This window comes from Lathamus discolor, chromosome 5 (assembly GCF_037157495.1).
Source record: "Lathamus discolor isolate bLatDis1 chromosome 5, bLatDis1.hap1, whole genome shotgun sequence".
NCBI lineage: Eukaryota > Metazoa > Chordata > Aves > Psittaciformes > Psittacidae > Lathamus > Lathamus discolor.
This window is the reverse complement of record NC_088888.1, coordinates 6,384,994-6,410,355: the sequence shown is the minus strand read 5'-3', so window position 1 is coordinate 6,410,355 and position 25,362 is coordinate 6,384,994. Positions and strand designations below refer to the sequence as shown.

At 55.8% G+C, this 25,362-nt stretch overlaps 1 protein-coding gene across 6 annotated transcripts; it reads left to right on the top strand.

Annotated features, from left to right (window-relative positions):
• The first annotated feature begins 7 nt into the window (after nucleotides 1-7).
• On the top strand, nucleotides 8-25,252 carry KLC4 (kinesin light chain 4). Of its 6 annotated transcripts, none has more exons than XM_065679537.1 (16): nucleotides 8-145; nucleotides 10,938-11,204; nucleotides 11,368-11,598; nucleotides 11,981-12,059; nucleotides 12,146-12,371; nucleotides 12,681-12,768; nucleotides 13,156-13,257; nucleotides 13,592-13,765; nucleotides 13,924-14,023; nucleotides 14,426-14,478; nucleotides 16,962-17,029; nucleotides 17,102-17,210; nucleotides 17,959-18,108; nucleotides 24,394-24,518; nucleotides 24,648-24,705; nucleotides 25,021-25,249. In XM_065679537.1, exons 2-16 carry the CDS (start codon nucleotides 10,956-10,958, stop codon nucleotides 25,108-25,110), a joined length of 1,902 nt encoding a protein of 633 aa, XP_065535609.1. In that variant the 5' UTR covers nucleotides 8-145; nucleotides 10,938-10,955; the 3' UTR covers nucleotides 25,111-25,249. The 6 variants fall into 6 exon arrangements, with proteins under 6 accessions (XP_065535609.1, XP_065535611.1, XP_065535606.1 ...); XM_065679534.1 differs by lacking the exon at nucleotides 8-145 and adding an exon at nucleotides 1,958-2,215 and having other exon boundaries at nucleotides 17,959-18,081; nucleotides 25,021-25,252; XM_065679533.1 differs by lacking the exon at nucleotides 8-145 and adding an exon at nucleotides 1,958-2,215 and having other exon boundaries at nucleotides 25,021-25,252.
• The last annotated feature ends 110 nt before the right edge of the window (nucleotides 25,253-25,362 follow it).

The window sequence follows — 25,362 nt, the reverse complement described above, 5'->3', positions numbered from 1 at the left end:
CGGAGGGGCGGGGACGGCGGCCATGTTGGATTTAAAGGGGCTGTGCGGCTGAGGGCAGGGTGCTGTTGGGCTGGGCTCGTGCCCCGCCCCGGGACCGCGACCGCCGCCGCGACCGCCGCCGTCATCGAGACCGAGCGCCGAGCAGGTTGGGCGGGGGGGGTTGTGGAGCCCGGGCTCGGTCGGTCTCCCTGACCAGCGGGCCCGGGCCACCGACTGACGGGCACGGCGGCTGCGCGGGGCCTTTGGGGAGGGTCGCCCGCCTCGGAGCGGGTTCGGGCAGTCCCCACACAGGAGCTCCCCGGGGCGGCGGCGGGGGGAGCGGAGCGGGGCCTATAGCGGGGCCGCGGAGCCGGCGGGCCGCGGTAACGCCGCCTTGTCGGGGTGAGCCCCGCGGACAGCGGGACCCGGCGAGCCCCCGGCTCTGGCGGCACCGCCGGGTCCTGTGCTCCTTGCGCAGCCCCGGGCCTGTGCTCTGCCCTGCCACGCAGCGACGGCTGGCACGGGCCGGCAGCCCGGAGGGAGGCGTGTGTTTATGGCAAGGGTGGGACAGCCTGACTCATAGAAACACAGGATCAACCAGGTTGGAAGAGAGCTTTAAGCTCACCCAGTCCAACCATTCCCCAGCACGGCCAAGGGCACCCCTAACCCGTGTCACTGAGGGCCTCGTCTCCACGGTTTGTGAGCACTTCCAGGGCCGGTGACTCCAGCACTGCCCTGGGCAGCCTGTTCCAATGCCTGACTGCCCTTTGGGGGAGGAATTGTTCCCAGTATCCAGCCTAAACCTCCCCTGGTGCAGCTTGAGGCCGTTTCCTCTTGTCCCATTCCTTGTTCCTTGGGGGCAGAGCCCAGCCCCCTCCTGGCTCCATCCTCCTGTCAGGCAGCTGTAGGGAGCGATAAGGTCCCCCTGAGCCTTCTCTTCTCCAGACTGAACCCCCCAGGTCCCTCAGCCGTTCCCCATCACATTTGTGCTCCAGGCCCTGCACCAGCTCCGTTGCCTTTTTCTGGCCCTGCTCCAGCACCTCAGTGCCTCTCTTGTAGTGAGGGGCCATGGCTGAGCACAGGATTTGAGGTATGGCAGTTTCCAGGGTGCTGTGGACTCAGAGTGAAGAGATTCACTGCTCTAAAATTAGGCTGTGTCTTCACTGCCGGGAATGGCTGGCTGTGTAAGATAAATAAGGTGTGTTTGCGCTGCTGTTATACTGCTGTGAATTTTAATTTAACCCCTCTGTAGCCATGCGTACCCGTATAGCCAGCTAGGTTTGCCCTCCAGAACTAGGGAAGGGAGAACTGTAAGATGCTGTAGTGAAGAAGCGTGTGTTGTGAGATAGGCAAGAGAGAGCCTATGTGTCCATGGTTGGGTTCCCTCCTCTCCCCGCTCCCAGAGCCCCTGTGGGGAGGGTCAGGGATCCCAGTGGAGCAGTGGCTCAGGCAGATGTAGGTAGCTGGGGACGGCGTGCCTCCAGAGGCTCACAGAATGCTGTGGACTGCGCTGTGAAAGTTTTGTGTTGCTGTGGTGGGGGGGGTATAGCAACAATTCGCTGACTACGTTGGATGCTGCAGTGCTGCGGCATCTGTGCTCTCTGTGTAAAGCATCTAGAGGTAGAACAGATGCTTCCAGGCAGTGTTGGCCCAGCTCTGCACCCTGCAGTGCTAACACTGGGATCTTGTTCTGGATCTGCCCGCTTCTGTGGGCACAGCAATAGTGATCACACAGCTTGGCTTGAGCTTGGGATGGGGTCAGCAGTTGGGGACATGGGTGAAGGTGATACCAAGCAGGATGTAAAACCTGATTGAGTGTTGGATGGCGCAGATACAGCCGGTGCAGGCCAGGGGTGACTGTGGCTGTTTGAGCACGAGCGGATGGTGGGGTAATGCTCCTTGGGCAGTGTGCAGCAGCAGCTCAGAGGTTCTGTCCCATTCTTTGGGGCTCCTGTGGGTCCCTGAGGAGGGAGCCCTGGCCTTGGCGTGCGTGATGCTTTCTGCGCTGCCAGGAGAGCATCTCGCCATCCTGTTTCTAGAGCCTGGATCTCCTCCTCCCCCCTTCCCCCCCCCCGCCCGCTGCAGTGTGGTTGGCTGCCGAGCGCCGGGTGCCTGCGCCTCTGCTAGAGCCGGAGTGCAGCGCGCTGGGAGCCGCGCATCGCCGCAGCCTGCGCTTCCCCGCAGCGCCGGGGCCTCCGGGAGTGCCAGCGCTGGACAAGCTGCTGCAGGCAGCCAGGTACTGCTCCTTGGTGGGGTGGGGTGCGCAGGATTCCCATCTGGTGACTGAGGCAGCAGGCAGGGTGCCCAGCCGGCCTGTAACAAAGGACCGCTTTGATGTGCCATTTCTGGTAGAGCTGATGAAAACTTTTCTCCTTGGGAGCCTTACAGTTAGCTGGGTGGGCACGGGGTTTCTCTGTGGTGATACTGAGGAGGGATGGGGGGGGTTTCTCCGGCTTGCTTGTTCCAAGGATAAGCAGCGGGCGTGCCTCCTGCTGCCAGACAAAGCCTGAGAAGCGATGACGGAGGCAGCTCCTGGCGTGCATCAATGGCTCTCAAACTTCCCAAACCTTGTTTCCCCCCGAACCTTCCTCCCATTAATGAACTGCTTACTAAGCTGCTTGCAGTGGAGGTGCACCCTACTGAATGTGGGAGCATGGGGGAAGCAATTGCAAGTGAGCTGCTGGGAGGGAGAAGATGCGGCTGGGAGGAGGTGTTTGGGGGATGGTGCTGCAGCAGAACGCTGTGGCCAGGCAGCCGGGAGAACGTGCACAATGGTGGGAGGCAGCAGAGCATTACCAGCAGCCGCAGGCTCCCCTGCGTCCTGCAGGGCTGGCATCTGACGTGCTCCTGCGGTGCCTCACTGAGGTCTCCTCTACCGCCCTTGGTCTCCAGTGCCACCTTGGAGACGTGGAGAGCCCCCGCCTCTGCGTGAGGGGAGGCAGAGTGGCGTTCAGCATGCATCGGGTCAAAGATCTGGCCAGCTCAGACAGAGGGTAAATAAACATGGCTGAGCGCTGCTGTAATTGGCAGAAGGCGCAGGAAGTGCATGCTCGCTCATCTGCTTTTTGGAGGAATGTCCAGGTAGGAACAGCATTAACCCCAAATACCAAAATGGCTTCTGGGACACAAAGGACATGTGGCGAGATTTTGCCCTCGGCTGAATTGCTGAATAAGGGCTTGATTTGCTAGGAAAGAGGCATTTATCTCCTCGAAGAATTCCAGTTGTTCGGGGCAGCCAGAGGTAAAATAGATCCTTTGCTTGTTGTGTGGGTAGAGCTTTGTCCCTGTGGATTTGGCTGCCTTGTTATGGTTTACGTGTCCTGTTTGTTTCTGGCAATAATAGCTCAGCCCTGCAGTCAGCTGGTCGCTGGAGCTGCCCCAGGTGCTCCATGGAGGGAGTGCGGGAACTCCAGAGCCCTTCAGGGTACACTGCAGCTCGAGCACATTTGCTGTGGTCCCAGCTGCATCCTGACCATCTCCTGTACTTGTGAGGCACATCCAGCGCACAGCCCTTGCATTAGACAGATGCCTGCAAAGGCATGGGCTCCTGGGATTTATTCTGCCTGCTTTAATACTGCCTCATGCTATGAGGGCAAGGTAATGGCTCTCCCTCTGTCTTGCATAGAGCGAGACTCCCAATCAGATCCTGAAGCTAGGAAGAGATGCTTGTCCTGGCTTCATTCCAGCTGCTTAGCTCTTGTCTCCACTAGCCTGGAAACAGCTTTTAATGCTGTTCCACTGTAGTCCGAGGCACAGAGGATGCTTATGTCTGCAGCAGCTCACCAAATCCATTCTGCAGGAGTTTAAAAACAAGGTCTTATCAGCTGATCTGGAGGTGCTAGCATGAGCTTGTTGGCGGGGGTGGCGAGCGCTGTTCTGGTTGCAGTGGCCCGCTAAGAGGTGCGTGTCTCCCTGGCCAGATGGGGTTGTGGACAGCATGAACTGCAATAAGGAGCAAAATGGCTTTCTGCTAATGGCACGTGTTGGTGCTGGTTTGGTTTCTTTTTTGTTTCGTCTTTCTGTTGTGGGTGTTTTAACCCCTGTTGCCTCCAATATCTGCATTCTTTGACCACTGATGAATTGGAGGAGTAAGACCTTTTCTGGTCTTGGATGCAATGTGTGATCTGATAGAAAGCCAGACAATCTCTTCTGTCTTCTTCAGACCACATGTTTATTGGAATTGGATCATGCTTTGGTGACACATGAATTGCTTGTTCTGGTCAACGGGAACAAGTCCTGATAGCTTTTGACCTGCCATTTCCATGTGTGGGCTGGAAAGTGGGAAGGGGGTGGGAAGCTCCCAGGTCCTTTCTGTAGCGGTACAAAACTGAGTCGCTGTGGCCAAGTGCGCGTACACCCAGCTTACCACCAGCTTGCCCTTAGGTTTCAGGAAGGTTATGCTGTGGTATGTTTTCAGTTAGAAACTGAAGGTGGTGGGGAGCTGAAGCGTCTGGGACAGAGGAGCCTTCAGTGCTGAAGGGAAAGCATGAAGGCAGCCTCTGATCTCCTTGTGGGAGAGCTGCAACTCTATTTCCATAGTCCTGGTTCAAAGTCCCAGGGTTCCTGCAGCCTGCTGGTTAGCACAGCCATTCCCAACACAGGCCTTCCAGTGTCATAGGGAAGCTTCTGTAGCTTCACACTCTGCTAGAGCTGGTATGTGTCAGCTGCTGCTGAAAGAAGCAGTCCTGGCCTTGAGCCCTGTCCTGGGGATGGAAAGGGCTGCGCTCTTTCCAACAGCACAGTCAACTTGTACTGAGTTACACATGACTCCAGAGCCTGGAGAAGCCTTTCCGGGCTTGGGCATAGGCTTTAAAACCATGCAAAGGGAGTGTCTGGATGCAGAGTCCTGCTTCTTGGGCATGGGAGAATGCAGGTGGGACAGCTCTTTGCCTCCAGTCCCTGCTCTGCTGCTGAAGGTGGATTCCATTGCCTCTCTTGCCTGGGACAGAGGGACCCTGTCCCCATGGGACCCTGCTTGAAAGGAGGCATGTGCTGCATTCCCTTCCTCTGAGCCATGGGTCAGCTTCTAGTGCTGTGGTGCCTGGTCCCTTTGTCCTGAAGTGGTGTTCAGCAAAGGTAAATGGAGTTTATCTGAGGAATTTAGATGAGGATTTAGGTTTTTTTTTTAACCATGAGGATGGTTAAGCTATGGAACAGGGGTCTGAAGGGCTTGTGGGAATCTCCTTTTTGGGTGATAGTCGTTGAGTAGGCACAGATATCTCTGATCAGATGCCTGCTTTGAGTGAAGAAACCTCTAGGCATCCTTTCCAAGTAATACAACAGCCAGACTCTTTTACTGGGGAGGAAATTGCAACACAACAGTTTCTCTATGGTACTTGAAGTTATCTGTGGGTTGGTTTGACTGCAGCGCAATAAACATCCAGACTGGGGTTGGGAAAGGACTTTGGGCAGATCTGTTGGCTTGGGATTGCAGCTCAAAGAGACGGTGGCTGTGAACTCCCAGGATGCTGACCCCTGACTGATCTCCTCTTTGTGTGTTCTTTGTGGCTCTAAGGGAGGATGCGATATACCAGCCTGTTCTGGAAGGGCTAAGAAGCATCACATAGTGCCATTCCCGCTCTGCCTCATATGAACCTCAGCAGGCACGTATCCCAGGATGGAGGCATATACCACAATTATTCCACCTGTTAGTACTTTTAAGAACCTGGCATTTGCTCTCTAATTTAGGGCTTTTATCCATGTTGCAGTTCTTAACGTTACCCTCAAGCTGACTGCGTACCCACCTAGCCCTTCATCCTTTGGCAGCATCCTAGGCAAAACATCCTTTCTTGCCTCTAGTTCTAAAGCTTTAACGCATCTGTGTGCAGCTGCTCTTAGCTGTGAAGCTCTTGGGCACCATAAGAGCTGATCATATCTCTTGTTTTATCCATACTTGGAGCATCTCTGGAAATGCTGACTGCTGGATGTGCAGCTGAGCAGCACTGATTTATTCCTTGTCTGTGACCTGAGGTGGTGACACTGAGCACAGTAGCTCTTCTGGCAGTGGTGTGGCAGTGTCCAAGCCTCCTGGCAGGGTCGGAATGCCCTGGCTGTGCAGTTGGAGCCTCCGAGGCTCTGCACCGCTCACTGCAGTCTGCCACAGCCTCTGCTTTCTGACACTGGTGTCAAAATAAGGGGGAAGCGTGTGCTCATGGCAGCCTCTGGAATGGCTGCAACTTTGGCACTCCATTTGCTCTTTACTGCTTTTATTTTACTTTTCAGTGTCCAAGGCATTAGGTGTAGGTTTTGTTGCACTAACAAGGAGGCTCAGCGTATGTTGGTGATCTCACAGCTTGTTGGAGGTCAGTCAGTCTTCCCAGAGCCTCTTCATTCTGTTGTTTAACAGTAATGAGCTGGCAGAGGCCCAAAGAGGGGGGGGAAGACCTCTCCCTGCTTTTATCAAGTAGTTTGCTTCACAAAGACGCGACTTTGCTGTTTCTGCAGGTAGCAGAAGTATGTCTTGTGACATGAAACTGGGGTAATTATTGTGGAAATAAGACTTAAAGCCTTGTGTTTCCATTTCTAAATGCTGCCATTGCTATCTGTCTGCCTAATGTGCTCCCTCATTCTTGCTATGGGTCAGATTTGCTCTTTTCCATGGGAAGCTTTTTTTTCTGGAACCCAGCTGATTTTCTGCAACCACTGTATCCTGAGATCACCCTCTACAGAAGAGTTTGCTGCTAAAGATGTGCCCGTTTCTATACCGAGAGTGCGGGTAGGCTATATGTAGCTTGAAGGAAGCTACAGTTATTGTCTTGACGGTATCACTTGTGTGAGTTGCGGTGGCACCCTGTGTCTCACATACACATGGTCTAGGGACATGTGGGGAGACAGTGAACTGAATTTGTTGAGGCATGTGTAGGCCTGAGGTCTCTCTCCTACTGTAGTTGACTTTTCTCCACCCCACGATGCTTGTTTTTTTTGTCCTCTGTATTGTTCTAGCATTAGGCATCATGATCTAAGCTTTAAGAGTCACTGGGACCCATTTAAGCTGGCGTCCTTGTTTCTGTTGTGGCAGCTGTTGTGGGTTTAAGATAGAAGCAGTGAAGCTTCCAGCCCTTTTCTCTTAAAGCTCTTGCATGTGGGAGCAGTTTTCAGAGGCAGAGAAGTGGGCAGCTGAAATTGCTGATGCTCAGTGATTTCCCAGTTATGCACTTGAGTACAGGAGAAGCGTTCCTGCCTGGCAGGATGTGCTAGCTGATGGATTCCCAGCTGATTGCTGCTACTGCAGCGCTCCTCCAAATGGGAGCAGGGTGCAGGGCTGAGATGGGTGTTGCCGGAAAGCCAGGCTGTTCTAGCAGCTCCCTGTAAATAGGGAAGACATGCCAACTGGAGCAGAAACCTGCAGTGGAGACCTGGGCTGTGGCATCTGCAGAGCCATGAGGAATGCACCAGGATAAACTAGGAACTGTGAACTCCAGCTCCTAAGGAACTTGTTGGAAAAGCATGCTTTCTTCCTCTTCCTGGTTGGACCTCCCCCTGCCAAAGGCAAAGGATGGTGTGTGTGTCCCTCTCTGCTGGAGCCTCCAAGTGTGTTTTCTGCCTGGATAAAGGACACTCAGTGCCCTTTACTGGCTGTGTGGGAGCAATAAGAGTGCTTATGCAGCAGCCTCAGCCTGCCTGACCTTGGCATCAGTTGCCATAGAGTGTGATTCCTCTTTGGAGGGCTGGGCACAGTGTGTAGACCTGCCAGCACTAGGAAGAGCTGGAAATAAGGCTATGGTGGGAAGAACTGTTGATTTGGAGGGATAAGCTGTCAGCTCCCACCAGTGTTTTGTTTGGTTTCCTTTGCTGTACGAGAGGTATCAGTATTGAAATGACTTCTCTGCAGTCATCTTGTTGTTTTCTTGCTGGTACTTGGGAAGGAACAGCTTGCATATTGTTCCCAGGTTGTGTGCCATGTGTCCAGCCTGAATAATCAATCCCCTGCCCTCCCTTGAATGCTGGAAGCATGTTGGTACCTAACAGAGCTGTGCTTCTAGGATGCCACCCTAAGGAGGAAAGACCAGGGTTGTGCAGAAGCGTTTGTTCAGACGGTGAGAGAAGAGGAGCCTGTGTTGGTGTGTCCTGAGGATGCGGTTGTAGGGTAGGGTGAGTCTGTGGCTGTGGGTCAGGATATTTGGCTTATTTTCCTTTCTCAGTCTGAAATCTTTACAGTTTGGAAAACCGAGTTGATTGTAGGGACTGTGAAATGCTTGAAGCTTTTTTCTGCTGGAAGGGCTAAGGAAAGACAGGATGTCGTTGTAGCAAAGGCATTGGTGGTTTAATATCCAGCTCGGCAATTTCTCAGTTATTCTGTTCAGAGTGGAATGAATGAGGCTAATTTTTCTATGGCTCTGGATCTTGTCTGACTCTGTTATCTAGGAAAGTTCAAGCTCTGGTGGTTTTTATCATGATTTGTAATGTATTCTTCCCGATGCATTTGTATTGCGCTTTTTGAAGATGGCAGCAAGATCTCTCTGTGGAACATCAGTAATGCTTCCATGACAGCTGTCAGCATGTCACAGCTGCCCCAGGACACAGAGGATGGGTGAAGAGGCACTTGTGCTACTCAGCTGTGTGAGCCTTAGGGTAGAGCTCTTGTTTTGTTGTGTGCTGTGTATGGGGCTGCTCCTGGGGCTCTCCTTGTGTCCCAAGCATTGCAGGTGCTCCAGAGGACTCCCACTAGTGTCCCTATTTCGGAGTCAGGGGCTGTGTTTCCATATGAGCTGAAACCAGTGGTGGGGCCATTTCACGTTAGCAGTTGTTACCTTGGCTTCTTTGGAAGCAAGCAAGTGCCTCCTGAACCCTCCTGGGAAGCTGCAGGGATCCATTTCGGAGCAGGACAACAGGGCTTTGCCAGATGTGCCAGCGCTAGCATTGATACGCATCTCTTCCTGACTTGTGTTCACCCACAGAAGCCTGCTTTAGGCAGGGCTTCGCTTGCTGGTCTAGAAATCAACTGCTCCCCCAGATGTGTTTATAAAGGTGGGAGAAAGACTAACCAAGGGAAGCAGGGAGCAGAATGCTTAGCTGCCAGTTCCTGCAGAGTCAGGTTGGAAGGCAGGATATGAGCAGCAGCCAACTCTCAACAGACCCATTCTTTTCTTTGGAGTGGTCTGTGGTCCCTATCTTGACCTTGGGGATGTTTTTTTATGCCATTCTTGTCATATGGTCTTCTTTAAAGCAAACTGGAAATGTCACAGTCCGGATGAGACTTTTCAGTGTAAAATGCACAGGTTAACTGCATATGGAGCATGGCAGGTACCCCAAAGTGAAGAATACAGTGAAGTATGGCTTGGGGTTGGTGCTGATGATCATGAAGTGAATGTTAAGTCACATTGTGACTGGAGTGGGTGGGGGAGTGCTTGGCTCTTGCTGAAAGGTGTGAATAGGAGCCCAGTCTTCAAGAGACATGCTGTGTCTCCTGACGCTTCCTGAGGGATGGATGTGCATCAGTGGAGCAGAAACCAAAGATGAGCTCAGAGCTCAGGCCTGTAAAACAACTTGAGCTTCTGGAAGAGTGAGGCTGAAGAGGTGGAAATGGGTGGATATAATGAGATGTATGTGCTTTGAGCAACTGCCCCAGCACTGTTTGGTTTTGCTATCTTCACTTTCAAGTGCTGCAGTGAGGAAGAAACTGGACCCCCTTATTGCTTAGTGCTCAGTCCGGGTCAGGGGTAGTGGTAGCTGAGCTGGGGGATTGCCCTGTGTCCCCTGGGGTAGAGTGCGGGGTGGGCAGGAGGGGGGGCTCTGCTCTGCCCTGTGCCTGGGCAGCATGCTCAGCAAGGCTGCTGCTGCACAAAGAGCTCCAGCCACACGGAGGTGGGTCCTGCAGGAGGCCAAAGACAAATCTATTGGCAGCTCTCCCTGCTCCTGTGTAGGGCCGAGGCAGTTTGCCAGCCTCCTGCCAGCAGGGCCCTGGGTGCCCAGGTTCAGTGCCTCCTGACAGCTCCAGGCAGCGTGGAGGTGCTGCCTACGCAGGGCATGGCAGCGGCTGCCGTCAGTGCTGCAGGAGCCTGCCCTTGGGGTGACCCCCAGCGTGCTGCCTGCTGCTCGTGTCTCCTGCCCTCTGGCCTGTCTTTCCTTGGCCCCTGGATGTCACCCTGCAGGGATCCCACAGCCACACTGATGTTGTGGGCTTGTAGCACTTGGTGTCCCTGTGCAAAGGCGGTAGCTTGGCACTCTCCTGTTGTATATCTGGGGGCATGGGACAGGGAAGGAGTATGGAGTCCTTATGGCATCCCGATGAGCCCTTGGCCTGCCAGCAGGGAAAGCTGGAAAAGCTCTTAGTGTTTCAAGCTGACACCCACACGGAGGTTATATTAGTGTGGCTGCAGCTTTTGATGTATGTAATCATTGTCACCAGGGGTGATTCAGTTCATGTTGGTGGTGTCCGTGTCCCTTTTTTCCGCAATGGCCGTCCTGTGCCGAGGCTTGGGGTTATGGGGGTGGGCTCTTCTGGGCAGGGAAGGTTTGATTTGGCCAGTCTGAGATGCTCTTCGAGGAGATTTTGCGCTGAGGCACCAGAAAGCTTTGAGCTGGCATCCCTCCACTTTCTATTCCCTTTCCTCTGCAGTCAGAAGAGGTGTTGAGCTCCGACAGGCTCCTTGCATCGTGCTCTGTGGGCAGGAGGTGCACACATTGCAACCCCAGCTGCCAGCTACAAATCTATGCTCTTAAATGGAAGCTAAATCAGCTTTCCTTGCTGCTGGGAGTGTGGGGGTGTGGGAGGTCAGCACTGATTCCAGCCTTTTGTCTCCTGTCCACGTGTGCCACCTGCACTGGTTGCAGCATTTTGTGCCACAGAAGTGGAGACACATGCCCTGACAGCTGCCAGAGGCACAGGGAAAGGGCTTAGAGCACAGGAGCCGTTGAATGCTGTCTCCGGCTGCTTGGAGGAGGCTGTGACACTTGTGTCTGGTTGTGGCTCTCTGAAGCAGCACTGAGGCACTCAGGTTTTGTCTCTCTCCTTGCAGGGCTGCAGAAGCAGGACTATGTCCACCATGGTGTACCCTAGGGAGGAGAAACTGGACAAGCTGAGCCAAGAGGAGATAATTTCCAACACCAAGCTAGTGATGCAGGGGCTGGAGGCACTCAAGAATGAACACAACTCCATCCTGCACAGCTTGCTGGAAACCATAAAGTGCCTGAAGAAAGATGAAGAAGCCAATCTCGTGCATGAAAAATCCAACCTGCTCCGCAAGTCAGTGGAGATGATCGAGTTGGGGCTCGGAGAGGCTCAGGTGAGAGCAGCGTTACCCAGCACTGACAGGGGAAGGCAGGCATGTGGCCGTTGCCTGTAAGCTGCAGAGGCAGCAATGGGCTGAATGTGACCCTGAGGGTGGGCTCTGTGTGTATGAGGGAGATACCAGATGGTGGTAGTTACTGACTGTAACTCTTGACAAGGTGATGATGGCATTGTCCAACCATCTGAATGCTGTGGAGTCAGAGAAGCAGAAGCTGCGTGCTCAGGTCCGGAGGCTGTGCCAGGAGAACCAGTGGCTGCGTGATGAGCTTGCCAACACCCAGCAGAAGCTGCAGCGCAGTGAGCAAACCGTGGCTCAGCTGGAGGAGGAGAAGAAACACCTTGAGTTCATGAACCAGCTGAAGAAGTACGATGAGGATGTCTCACCTTCGGTATGCCCTGGTCCTGTTGGGCAGCACCTTTGAGGGTGGGGGAGGCTGGACCAGTGGGATTACCTAGGTGTGATAGCATCACCCTGGATTTTGCCCCTTCCCAGCTGCTATGCATAGCAATACATATAACTAAAGGGAGCTTCCAGAGATTCTGCCCTATAACTAAAGGGGCAGAGTCTCTGGAAGAACATGGAGTAGCATGCCAGGGTGTGCTGGGGGAAATTTGGCTTTATTTGTTGTGTGTGTGGAAGATGGTGGTGGAGATAACAGGGGAAACTGAGGGTGTTGGTGGGCTGCAGCAGGGAGGAGAGTTTGGCAGCTGATTCAGCCCAGGCTGCTGTCTTTTCTGAGAGCACACAGTACTATGATTCCATCCTCTCAGGAGGAGAAGGAGGGTGACTCCGCCAAGGACTCTCTGGATGATCTGTTCCCGAATGAGGAGGAGGAGCATGGTCCTGGACGTAAGTGTTCGCTCATGCATGCTTGCTGCTGTCTCTGTTCAAGCCTGCTGTGCCAACTGTGCCCCTGTGTTCTTCTGTGCCTGCAGTGCCCCACCAGCACAGTAGTGCAGTGGCAGCTGCCCAGCAGGGAGGCTATGAGATCCCTGCACGCCTGCGCACGCTCCACAACCTTGTCATCCAGTACGCCTCACAGGGACGCTACGAGGTGGCTGTGCCACTCTGCAAGCAGGCGCTGGAGGACCTGGAGAAGACATCAGGCCACGATCACCCTGATGTGGCCACCATGCTCAACATCCTGGCACTAGTGTACAGGTGAGCATGCTGGGGAGGGCAGGACTGGGCCAGGAGAGCTTTCTGTCTCTCCCATTTACCAGGACAGCATGTGATGGTGATAGGGAGCTTCCCCTGCTTCCAGTGATTTGCCTTTCAGAAAGGTTTTGGCACAGATGAGGTATTTGTGCCACCAAACTCCCTAGTGTAACTAGGGACTGGCAGAGAGGAATGGAGAAATTGAAAGGGCTGTGGGAGCTGGATCCTTGTGGAAGGACTGTTGTTAGCAGTTGTGCTTGCAATGGGCTGTGGTGCCCAAATCCTGAATAAATGCTTGACTTTGTACTGCAGGGATCAAAATAAATACAAAGAGGCAGCACATCTCTTGAATGATGCACTCTCCATCCGTGAGAAGACTCTGGGCAAAGACCACCCAGCGGTGAGTGTCTTCATCCTCATTCAGTCAATTCTGTTGCCTTGTGGGCTCTGCTAGGGCTAGAGCAGTGCCCCTGTGGTGTGTCCGCAGCTGGGCTGCCAAGGTCAGCAGTGAGCTCTGTAGTGTGTGAATGCTGTTCACGCCATGCAGGGCTCTATTTTGCTGCTTCAGTCCTTGCTGTCTTGTTCAGAATGGCCTGTCAGAGGCTGGTTTCTCCTGTATCCTGCACTGTAGGCAGGGTAGCCTTTTGCCTCTGAACCTTCTTGTCTTCAAAAGCAGCTGTCTTGCAGGCATGAAGGAAATGGGACTGCCATGTTACTGCTGCTTGCACCCCTTGTTTGATCCTGCTGGATTCTGCTTTGTTTCATGGAGAAGCTTATGTCCCTGCAGGTGGCAGCAACTTTGAACAACCTGGCTGTTCTCTACGGCAAGAGAGGGAAGTACAAAGAAGCAGAGCCACTGTGTAAGCGGGCCCTGGAGATCCGTGAGAAGGTAGGTACTGGTCTCCCATGCTCTCCTTCCTTTCTTCCAGCTTTCCCTCAGGGTTTTCCCCCATTACCTCACTGCACCTTGGAGATCTAGGACCTAACTAGTCTCTTCATCTGCTGACTTTGCCACAACCTTTCCTGTCTCACCAGTGTTTGCAGCCTTAGAGAGGCCTGCCAGGAGGTGGAAGCTGGAATTTCTCCTGTTTACCTCCTTAGTCCTTGGCTCCTGTCTGACATAGGCATGTCACGGAGGAGACTACAGTGTCTGTTAGCTCCAGGAGTCCACTGCAGTCTTTAAATGCTGACTTTTTGTGGCTGCTCTTATTTTCTTTACCCAGGTCCTAGGCAAAGACCATCCTGATGTGGCCAAGCAGCTGAACAATCTAGCCCTGCTGTGCCAGAACCAGGGCAAGTACGATGAGGTGGAGTACTATTACTGCAGGGCTCTGGAGATCTATGAGAGCTGCCTGGGTCCTGATGACCCCAACGTGGCCAAGACCAAGAACAACCTGGTAATACCCTTGGGAGAGGCTGTGTGGGGATGGGGAGTGTTGCCATGGGGAAGGTGAACATGGCCTGGTGCTTGGAAGATACAGAGAGATAGCTGCAAAAGTGGGGCAGAGTTAATCTGTGTTGCCCAGTGGGCCTGGAGCTGTTCTCTTGGTTGCAGGCCTCCTGTTACCTGAAGCAAGGCAAATACAAAGATGCGGAGGTGCTGTATAAGGAGATCCTCACCCGTGCTCACGTGAAGGAGTTTGGCTCTGTGGATGGTTTGTACAGCAGAAGCTCTTGGGGCTGGGGAAGGGTGAGCAGTCTGGGCTCCTGGCTCTCAGCCTAGGCTTGGTTGGGTCTGGCATTCTCCTGGCAGAGGGATGGGATGCTTTGCAGGGCCTGTGCTTTGGGCAGCCCTTGGGACACTGCTATTCTAGTGTGTTATGCTGCTCTTCATCCCTGTGGGAGGACTAGTTTGTTCCATTCCCTGTCCTGCCCTTGCGATGCTGGTTGCCTTTCTTGGGGCTTGAGGGATCTGAAAGCCTTGTCACTTCCCTCTCATGAGCTGCTCGCTCTGGGGACAGTGTGCTTGGTTGGGTAGGAGGCAGAGTCCCATTGGAAGTGGCAGAGGACCAGGGTGAGGTGGTGAGCAGAATTGTCTTGCATTCTTCCCCACACAGATGAACACAAACCAATCTGGATGCACGCAGAGGAGAGAGAGGAGATGAGCAAGGTGAGTGATGCCGTTGATAGCAGCAAGACCCTGGGAGGGGAAGGAGACACAGGGGTTTAGATCCTCTCGTTACAGCCACAGCCTCCTTCCTGCAGTCTGAAGAGCTGCCATGGCCACTGATGAAGGCCAGAAGGAGTCTGGAGAGTGGAGAGAAGAGAGCATGGCTGCTCCTTGGGGTAGCAGGGAGGGAAGGCCCATTGGAGTGCTTGATGCTTTTCCTTGGGCAGGGGGTTGTTCAGCCTCTCCAACCATGGCTGCATGCTCTCTCTTTTTGCTTCAGTGATCCCTCTAGGGCATGCAGATGATGGAAGATGGCAGATGGCAGAGGGTTGTGCTGCAGAGCCTTGGCACTCTATTCCAAAGAGCTGCTAGTACCCAGAGCACAACCTACTTCTGAAGCAGCAGCCCTAAGGCTGCCTGGGGAAAAGCGGAGGTCAAGAAGAAACTGCTGCTGTCAACTTGCTTAGAAAACAGAGCCAAACCTCCAAGACAGATCTTTGCACTGGGTGGGCCCTATCTGTTCTGTATCCTAGCTGGTGGCTGAAAAAGGATAGGCGTAAGTTGTGCTTGCCTTGGACTAAGCTGAGAGACAAAGACCCTTATTCCTGTTGTTTAGGCCCTGCTCTGTGCTCAGCTGACAATGCGGCAGAGTCCTGTCTCTGCATTTCCCAAGCCTAAAAGCTCGCCTGCTTTTTGGCAGGTGGGTGAAGCAACAGAACGAAGAGCTCTGGTATAGTCATCTAGCTGCAGGGGGAGCAGACACTGTCCTTCCTTTTCCTTTGCCTTCAGAGCAGGCCCCATCCCTGCGTGGGCTCAGACAAGCAGGCTCCAGGCTTGGCTTAGTGACTTACCAGTCCCATCCTGCGAGTACTTAAGAGCAGGGCTCTAGTAGCTGCCTCCCAGGAGCATGCTGCATCTTCCCATTGAGCTGCTCTGTGTGGTCCCCAGTGCAGGGCAGTGCTCAGCTCCACTTTGCTCTGCTCCCGTTCCTGCCCTGTGAAGGCTCTGCTGTAAAGAAGTAGCACTTGCTGCCACATCCTGCGCAGGTGAAATCAAGGTTGGCGCAGAGACCAGGCTTCCCTTCCCCCTCTGGGACTGACTCACTCCTGGTGAGATCTTTGGAGAATTAAGGTCAAAAGTGTGGGGCTGTGCTCCAGATAATGTGAGCTTTGCTACAGGGCAAGTGAACAGGCTCAGGAACCTGCAGTTGGACGGAGGTTTGTTTTACAACCTGGGGCAAGGGCTGAGCTCCTTTGCCTATCCATAGTGCGGCTGTGCCCATGCCCTGTGGCATGACACAGTTGGCATGGCCTTCCTGGCCAGGCAGCAGTGACCACAGAGCTGCTTGCCCTGCTGGCCTAGGGGCTGGCGCTGCTGTGCTCTGCTTTGTGCTGTGATTCTGCATCTCCTATTAAAAAAAACCTCATCAAACCCCTCTTGCAGAGCTTCACTTCTTTTCTTCCCCGTGGGTTCAGCCACCCTCTTGGTGCTGAACACCCTCTGTAGCTTCAGAGGGGTTTTGAGTCCTGAGCTCTCCTGTCCCTGGGGCATGCCCGGGCTGTGTAGGCTCTGGTGCAAGGAAGCCCATGTGTGCCTGTGGCTCAGGGAGACTCCACCATGTGGGGTAAAGATCTAAGAAGCATGTGGGACCAAGTAAGAAGAATATAGTCCCTGTGAAGACCATTTCTTCTGGGCTAGAGCCCTTGCCAGAGGGAATCTCCTGCTGTAGAGCCAATGCTCACCACACACCAAGGTGCACAGGAGCCCTGCTCCTGCAGCAGAGGCACTTCCTGCTTTCAGCTGCCATGGTGGCTACTGGCCCAGGGCAATGCTGGCTGGCAGCTAGCATCCTGCAGAGTAGGTTGTCCTTGTGGATCTTCTGCCTTGACCATCATGCTCTGCCCCGTCTCCTGTTGCTCTATCCAGCAGCCTCGTTGTTCCTGGCTGTGGTGGGGCCAGCCAGCTTTGGGGGTGCAATGACTGAGCATGGAGAGGAGACAACAGCTCATGGGCAGAGCTGCCAGGGGTGGGGGCCTGACCTTGGATGTGGTTGGCTGATCCCTTTGCTAGCTGTGTCTGAGGGCGTTAGTGCCCTTGCTACCTGGCATGTACAGGGATTTGTGGTGGGGTGGCTTCTTTTTGGTCTCTCTTTTGTATGATGGGTAGGATGTTACGTCCTTCAGAGCACCATGAGGATAGGCTGTGTTGTCCCTGCTGCCTTTGGTACTGTGGAAGGGGAAAGAACATGGGATTATGCTCCTTGCTGGGGGGGTGACATCGCTTCTATTTGTGTGCCGAATCTGTTGCAGCAAATGGGCTTTCAGCTTTCCCTCCAGGAACCTGCTGGGCTTCATCACTGCCTTTGCATATTGTTTCCAAAGGCTGTGCTGGTGTGGAGGTGCAGCCAAGGGTCTGACCCTGGTAAAGGCCAGAGAAGGCAGTAGGCATGAGGCTAACAGCTTTCCTCTCTCTTCATCCTGTAGAGCAAGCACAGAGACAGCGCTCCCTATGCTGAGTATGGCGGCTGGTACAAGGCCTGTAAGGTCAGCAGGTAAGAGGTGGCTCATGGGCAGCTGTGGGCTCTGGAGAGAGCAGGACTCCTGCTCACCTTCCACCCCTGCAGCCCGACAGTGAACACCACGCTGAGGAACCTGGGTGCGCTGTACCGGCGCCAGGGCAAGCTGGAGGCGGCGGAGACCTTGGAGGAGTGCGCGGTTCGCTCCCGGCGGCAGGTAACCCTGGGGCAGGGAGCACTGCGGGATGTGGTAAATGCATGGCGCTGCTTGTGGCTTGGGTGTGCTGTGAGGGCCTCTCTGGGCCTTGCAGCCTCTGACACGCTTGGTTTATGGTCCCACAACACCAGAGCATCTTGGTGGTTAACCCTGGGGATGCATTTGTGCACGCGTGGGGCTGTGCAGTGTGCACATGGATGGAGCCAGGTTGTCAGTGTGTGTCCGTGTTGGGAAGAAGGTCTGGCTCTTTGAGTGCAGAAGTGCTGCAGCCAGGTTAGTGCAGGGAACTGGGCTTTTTCAACTACTGGGGAGGTCTGTTCCCAATGGGATGTTTTCTTCCCACTTTTTTTTTGCCCAGGGAAACACAGTAGGGATTTCTTAGAGTACCTCTTACCCTAAACTGCTCCCTGTCCTCAGATAATAAAACAGGAGCTGCAAACAAAGACTGAAGAACAACAGAAACCTTCACAAAGGTGAAGGCAAAAACGCTGTTGGCTTTGGGGTAGCAAAATCTCGTCCCCCATAACAGTTACGGTTTGATGGGGCTTGCTGAGCTGGGAACCCTGACAGGGTCTAAGTGCTGGGTGGCACAGGCTCCATTCTGCCTGTGCTGGAGAGTTTTGGTTATGAGGGGGCAATGCCCAAAGGAGAGGATGGGACCAAGCACAGTGATGACACAGCAGATTGCTAGAGGGAAGGAACACAGAAGGGCAAAACGTGGTGCTTCCTTATCCCTTTCTCCTTGCAGGGCATTGACCCAATCAACCAGACAAAGGTGGTGGAGATCCTGAAGGAGGGCGATGGCACAGAGAGACGTCGGAGCCTGGGGGGCAGCGTCAAGTATGAGAATGCCACAGACGGTAGCGAGGAAGTGAGTATGGGCGTGGAATGGAGCGGGGTAAGTACAAGACACCATCAAGAATGGCCTCAGCTGGCTGCCAGAGGGAAGGGACTGCCTGCCTCGGGGCTGTCCCCATGTGGCCTGTCGTGGCATCCTTGTCTGCCTCCATTTGTACCCTGCACACTTCCTTCCCCTCTTTCTTGGCATGAGCCAGCCAGCCTGCAGAGGTTCGTGGCTGGGCCTGGCTTCTGATGTATCCCTTTTGGTGGATATTCTCAACTAGGGCTCCTGCTTCCAGGGGGCTGTTAGGCCCTGGCGATGCACAGCATGAGCTGGTCCTGGTCTGCCCTTAATCTTAGCCTTGCAACCTTATTAACATCTCTCTCTGCTGCTCCCCTCTTGAGGCCCTGGCTGAGAGCATCGGATCCACCTCAGGCCCACAAGCCTCTGTGGGCAGTGTGGCTGTTCTGTCCTGCACTGCACCCAGGCAATGCTGAGCCTGGGGAGGGCACTAGGGGTGTGTGCCTGGTGTGGTTGTGACTGAGTGACTGCAGGGCATGGTCATAGTCTGCAGCCAGTGTCTTTGTTGTCCGCCTCTCTGGGTCTCATGCCTTCTGTAGGCTCTGGCCAAGCAGAGGTGGTAAAAGGCAGGTCTTTGGGATGCTAGGCCAGGCTGACCAGTGGTGGCAAAAGGAGCTGGTGTTAGCTGAGGCATAGACAAAGCAGCCTGAGCCTGTCTAGGCTTGCTCTGAGACAGAGTGGCACTTTGGTCACTAGTGCTGATGGAGGGTGATAGTGGTCCAGATCTGTGATGGGTGCCTTTTGTCTTCTGCAATGAGGAGGTTGGAGAAGAGGTGGAAAGTGAGCATGGTACTAGGGGGTGCTTGGCTCAATGCTAGTTAACGCTTAAAATTCCTCCTGCAGACTTCAGCAGAGAGCGTAGTGTAGCTGGGTGTACCCAGGGTGGTTGTGGCTGGGCACAGGCGACGCACTGAGCACATGGAGTCCTTTGCTCCTCCCTCACATCTGCTGTCACTAACCCTTCCCCACCTGGCTCCGCTCTATCTCCACCGCATGAGCTCCCTTTCTTCCTCCTTCCTCTTCCCTGTTGCCATGACAGCCCCTCAATGTCCAAGCCTGAAGCCTGCTGGCTCTCTTGATTGTGGATTGTACCCTGGAGGTGACTCAAGGGGACCTGGGGAGCAGAGCTTTGAGAGGCCCCAGCAGCCCTGCCAGATGGAGGGCTGTCCTCAGCTCCAGCTCTTGGTATCAGGAGTGAAGGTCCTCAACTTGCAGAGGCACAAACCCTGGGCCCTTGCGCTCCCCAGTTCATAGAGGGGCTAGGCAAGCGCAGAGGGAGGGCTGCAGGCTTGGGTTAGCATCAGCTGGTCCCTGAGCTGGCTGGTATGTCTCCACGGTTCCTCCTGGCTGTGGTTGGTGTGCAGTGATCACTTTGCACTAGTGATGGTCTGGGAAACCTTCCAGTCTCTGAGCTGATCACCCCAAGGCAAGCAGGCAGTGCCTGACCCAACCAGTGGGATAGTTCTTGCTCATATGAGCCTTCCGCATGGCCCAGCCAACTGTAGATAGAGGGTTTGAGACTGGCCCAGCACCCTGGGGGACACAGCTGCTGCCACATGATGCTGCACCCAGAGCCAGCCTCCTCTCCCAAGCCAGCAGCCCTGCTCTGGGCTGCAGCTCGCCAGAAATGGAGGCTGAGGCAGCTCCTGCTGCTCCTGTCTGTCATGGCCAGTTGTTCCCTGTAGCAGTCTAGAGCCCATGGAAGTGCTGCCTCCAGGCAGGCTCTGCTGCCATCCTTTAGCTGTCAGCTGCTGCTGGCAGAGCCATGGGAGTCCCCAGGGTGCCATCAACCTCTGTGCTCTGCTGCCAAGGGGAGCCCTGGAGCACCCCAAGGCCTGGACCAGCTGCGTGCTGCCCAGGTAACTGGGAGAGGCAGGATGGCGTCAGCTCAGTGGTGCCGAGGCCTTGGCAGGCACGCCATGCCCATGGCCCAGGAGCAGGGACCCTTCCGAGCAGGAGGCCCAGGCTGTTCCTCCTGAAGCTGGCTGTTCTGCCAGCCTGCTTGAGCACACTGGCAAAGATGTGAGCCCACTGACTGAGCCTTCACAGGGCTCCCACCCTGCCCAGACATGGCCCCATCTCTGCATGCAGCCTGGGCCCTGCTCCTCACCTGCACCTACGACCTCACGGCCTTGTAAATTGTGTCTTTCTCCTCTCTGTGCACTAGGCTTAAATGCCTCCTGAGACTCCCTCTTTCCCCTCCACCGCAATCACCTGGATGTTTGTGTTGTATCTTCCGACTTTTCCTCCACACCATCCCTCCTTCCTCGGCAAGAACTCCACGCCAGCCCCCCAACCCTCCCGGCGCGCGACGGCACCGCCACGCCTGCAGAGGAGTTGAGGTCCTGGCCAGCGCCAGCCCCATGGCCAGCAAGAGCAGGAAGAGCTGCGCGGAGCTGCCTGCTCCCCTAGGCCAGGGCGATGGGCACCGTCCCCTCGCGTGCCCCCACCCCAGCCTGCCCTTGCGCATCGCTGGGGACCAGGCCTGCAGGGGATTGTCTTCACTCCAGGCGTTCCGACTCCGCCATCACTAGCCATCCTCAGCCCTCCTAGCTTGTTCCCTCCATCTCTGCAGAAGCCAGGAGAGAGGCATGAAGATGGGGGAGCCCTTGTGGGACAGGGAGGCCTGGCCTTGGCAGGGCTGTCATGTGCCCAGTTGCTTTCTTCCCTGTAGGCTTAGCTGATGTTAGTGCCCTGTAGCAAACCTGCGCTGGCCACCGAGCTGGGCTCTCCCTGCAGCGTAGGGCAGTCCCTGTCTTGCCATCCTCCTCCCTGCTGAGCTCTGTGATGTAGTGGCAGCATGTGGGCCTCTGTAGGGCCACGGGGACATAGAGTGGCCTGTAGCTACTGTCCATCCAAGACAAAGTGAGGGGGTGACACCCATGCATGAAGCAGGGACTTACCAGGAGAAGCATGTTTAGTGGCAACCTCCTGACCTGATGCTGTAGCCTAATTCCTGATGGCATTAAGGGGTGAATCGGCTCCCCCTTGCTCCAGGGTCCCCAGGCGTGGCTGCTGGGAGAGGCGAGGTGAATCTGTTCACTGTTCCATGCAGGCAGAGGAAGGGCAGGAGGAAAACATAGCTTTTCTGCAGGGGCCAGGCCCCATGCTGTTAGAAGGGGTTGATACGGGGAATGGGCCGGTTTGGAGCAGAGTGGGTGGGAGAAAAATGTGTGAAGAAGGATGTGAGGAAAGGAAGAGTTGGGGCTTGGAGTGCTCTGAGGATGTGGAGGCAGATGGATGGGTTGAGGGAGGTTTCCACAGGAGGAGAAGGAGCAGGTTAATCATGGAAGGGGGGAAATTCCTGAGCACAGGATCTGGCTGAGCAGGCTGGTCCCGGGCTGTGAGTTCCTGCCTGGCTGTCCCTCGCCAAGTGGGAGGGAAACCTGTAACCCTGTCACTGCTAAGAAGACAGTGCTGACCCTGGTAGTGCGTGGAGGTGGCTCAGTGCCTCTGATGGGGCTCCAGACCTGCACAGGGTCTGGTGCTGTCAGTCCCTACTGGGAAGGGGGAGGTTTCCCAGGGCCTTGAGCCTCATCCCACCTCCTATGGGATGTGAACCCTGGCCCTCCTACCTGTGAAGGAAGCTGGGGAGGCTGCAGCCAGCAGGATAGAGCCCAGAGGCCAGCGCAGGAACCCAGTTATTTATTTAGCTAGCTAGTTTGTCTCATGCTGTCATCTGGCAGGTTGTGATACTAAATGTGCTTGTGTCTGCCTGGGCCTGGCTTTCCTGTGGGCATGTGCATCCTGCTGCCCTGGGAGCTTGTGCTTGCTGACAGGAGCTTTGTCCCCACGATCGTGGAGGGCAGAGCCTAGGGCTGAGTGCTCCAGGCTGTGCCTCCTCTGCCTCTCTCCCAGCGCTGCTCCATGCTCTGGGGAGCAGTGAGTCCCCAGTACAGGGTGCGTTCAGGCCTGTGTGTGCTTCGCCCTGTGCTGGACCCGGTGCTGTAACAACCGTACCTCTGATTAAAGGCAGACAGACCCGAACCGCTGCCCTGTGCTTCTTTCCATGCTGTGTAGGCCAGCGCCAGTCAGCGCTGGGGTGGCGGGTGCAAGCGCTGCTGGAGCCGGTGTGGGGGTGCTTGGTGCCTGTGTGGCTGCAGGGGCTGTGCTGCCCGCTGGGCACCTCTACAAGGGATGAGGGACCCAACCCCACTGTGCCTCTCCCTAACCTCCCAACTGGGGTTGCTACTGACCTCAGCTCTGTAGCAGTGTGTGACAGGGCTGCCCTGGAGCATCTGAGCTTTTAGGCCTTCCCCAACCAGTGTTCCCATTAGAGAGAGCAAGCCCCCAGTGCTGATCCTCACACGCTGCCAAACCCTGCCCAAATTCTCTGCCCTCTGTGCAGCAGTCGGGGTGGGAGCGCGCAATGGAGGGTGGCTCACTAGTGGAGTTGCTTCTTTGAGTGCTCTCATCCTGGTGGGTGCAGTGGGGTAGAGGCTCTGCAGTAAACCAAGCCCCATACATGTTCTGGCTTAAAAATAACCCTGCAGCAAAGGGAGTAGGGAGAGGAGGGAGGCTATTTTTAACCCAGCATGCACCAGTGTTTGGTTCTGGTGTTGGTCTGCAGTCAGTCTGCACTGCTGCACCTGGGGAAGTGCCCTGACCCCAGAGCAATACTTTCTAGCTGGATCCTGCTGCCCTTGTACCATGGTCCCACTCCCCTGCCCCTGCTGTGTGCTCTTCTCCATCCCTGGCTTGCATGCCCTGGCAGGAACAGTGCCTGGTATGGCAGTACCCTGGTGACTCGGTGTAAGTGTGATGGCGAAGCAGAAGACACCCATTGCTGTCTCTGCTGGTGCTGTGTACCATGATGCCTGGTGCAGGAGCTGAATTATTTTCCTTGCTAATACTTCATTGCTCTCTGCATTCCTGGTGAGGGGGTCCCTTGCAGCAACAGCACATGGCTCCCAGCTTGGAAAGCCCTCATCCTAATGAGGAAGTGAAGAGGTTCAATGCACTTGGCTTATCCAAGGAGGGATGAGATGAATACTGGGAGAAAGGGCTGTTGGTTGGAGAAGTCCTGTTCAGCTGTTGAAGTGGGGTCTAGGGCTGGATCGGCTGTGGGTAATTGGAGTGGGGCAGTGTTGGAAAAGCCTTCCCCAGGGCCCCAGCCTGCAGGGGTTCAGGACAAGGGAGTGACTGGCCTAAGGCAGACAATGTGCTTACCTGCAGAGCTGCATGGACAGTCCTCATGCAACTGCTGATGCCAGCCTGGGCCACAGGGCATTTTGGTCATTTGGAGCGGTACAAAGGGGCTCCCACTCCTGCTCGTAAGGAGCAAAGGCCTTTTGTGGTCACTTTATCTCTGTTTTTTCTGCCCTGATGTGCCAGGAGCCATTGGGATCAGGGGCAGGGAGCATTGCTGTTACTGGGCCATCAGAACAGAAGTAACCACATCAGCAGTTGTGCCACAGCCTTGTGTAATGAGCATGCCTGGCCACAGGGGAAGAGCTCGCTGTCGTGGGCACAGCGGCATGAGGTGGTGTTATCCTGGCAGCCTGCCCTGTGCATGCATGTGGAGCTAAATGTGGAAGGTGGGCTAGAGCCTGTCAGGGGCTGAGAGTGCCTTTCTGAGTAGTGAAGATTTTGGGGGATGTGGGGCAGGAAACAGGCTGGGGACCAAGATTTAGGTTTTGGTCTTTGGAAAAAGCAGGGAGCCATAGAGAACCCTGCAAAGTGCCACCCTGGGGCAGCCAGTGGGGCCAGGCACAGCTGAAGTTGGGGTGTTGAGGAGAGTGGCACCTGCTTGGCCACGCAGTGTCAGTGCAGCCACATGAATGCATCCCAGATGGAGCTGCCTGAATTGCTCAGCAGGCTCAGAGTGAATCATCTTGGGGGTGTTAGAAGTGGGACAAGGCTGTGTGTGCATGTGGGTCTTGTCTGACATGAGTGAGCCTGCAGGCCTGGCATGTGGTAAAGCTATGCCATGTTTGAGCCAGGCCCTGGGGGTGCCAGTGCCTGGTGCAGGTCAGCAGCTTGGTTGGGTGCTGAGCTTGCACCAGGCAGGAGGGAGGGTCAGTCTGGACGAGCCAGGCTATGGGGTGGGCATGTCCTTGACTTAATGGTCATCATGTCCTGTGGAGAACCAGAGTGAGGGGGGGCCATGCAGTGAGCAGTAAGCTTGCTCTGGGCCAGGTTAAATCCTCAGTGCATGAGGGTGTTTGGAGCCGAGCCCAGGTCCCGGCCACTCAGCTGCAGCATGCCGGAGCCCGATCAGTGCCACTCAGCCATCACCCCGGCTTGTGTCTCTGTGTCCAGGATGGCAGTGGCACCCTCCAGCGCAGCAGCTCTCTGGGGAAAATCCGGGATGTGATCCGGAGGAGCAGTGAGATGCTGGTTAAGAAACTGCAGGGCAATGGTCCCCTGGAGCCCAGGAACACCAGGTAAGGACCAGGGCTACAAGGGCCAGGCTGGGTGCAGGGCTTATGGGGGGGGGGGGCCTGCCCCAAAACGGGGTCGGGATCCGGGCAGGCGCAGCAAGAACACGTCTGCTCTCCTCTGCTTTCTTGTAGCATGAAGCGAGCTGCGTCACTAAATTACCTGCACAAGTCTAGCGATGCTTCATTTGAGGTAAGCAGCCTGTGCGTGGCGGGGCTGGAGCCGCGGCCAGTGGCAGAGGCAAGGGGTGGCCGCACGTCTGGTGCCCGGGGCCCCTCAGGAGCCATTAATCCCTGCAGCCTCTCCGCCTTCCCGTGGCGGGGCTGAGCCCACACTGCAGCCCCCCGGCAACCCGAGGTGCTGCCTCCATGGAGCCACCTTCCTGCCTCCCTCCGGCCCTGCAGCCCCGGGGTGGGAGCGGGAAGGGCAGAGGTGTCCCTTAGCGCGGCTGGGGCAGCTCCGGGGCGCGCTGCGGGTGCCGGTGCTCACAGGCGCTGTGTTTTGCAGGGCAGCCCGGGGCTCCGTGCGGAGAGCCGGGGCCTGAGCGCCAGCAGCACGGACCTGTCCTCCCACCGCTCCCTGCTCTCCTCCACCTGAGCGCCGCGCTCCGCTCCTCCGTCCCGGCCCGCCGCCCGCACGCATGCTCTGTGCGGCACCGCCGGCAGGGGGCGCGCTCGCAGGCGGCTCGGGCGGAAGTGCGGCGGGCCGTGCCCCGCCGGAGGCCCCGGTGGTACCGGGGGACGGGGGGGGGGGGGGGGGGGTGTGCGGGCGCGGGGCCGGGCCAAGCTGCGCGGGAGCTGATCAAATAAAACCGAGCCCACAAGCCACCGCGGCTCCGGCACTGCGGGG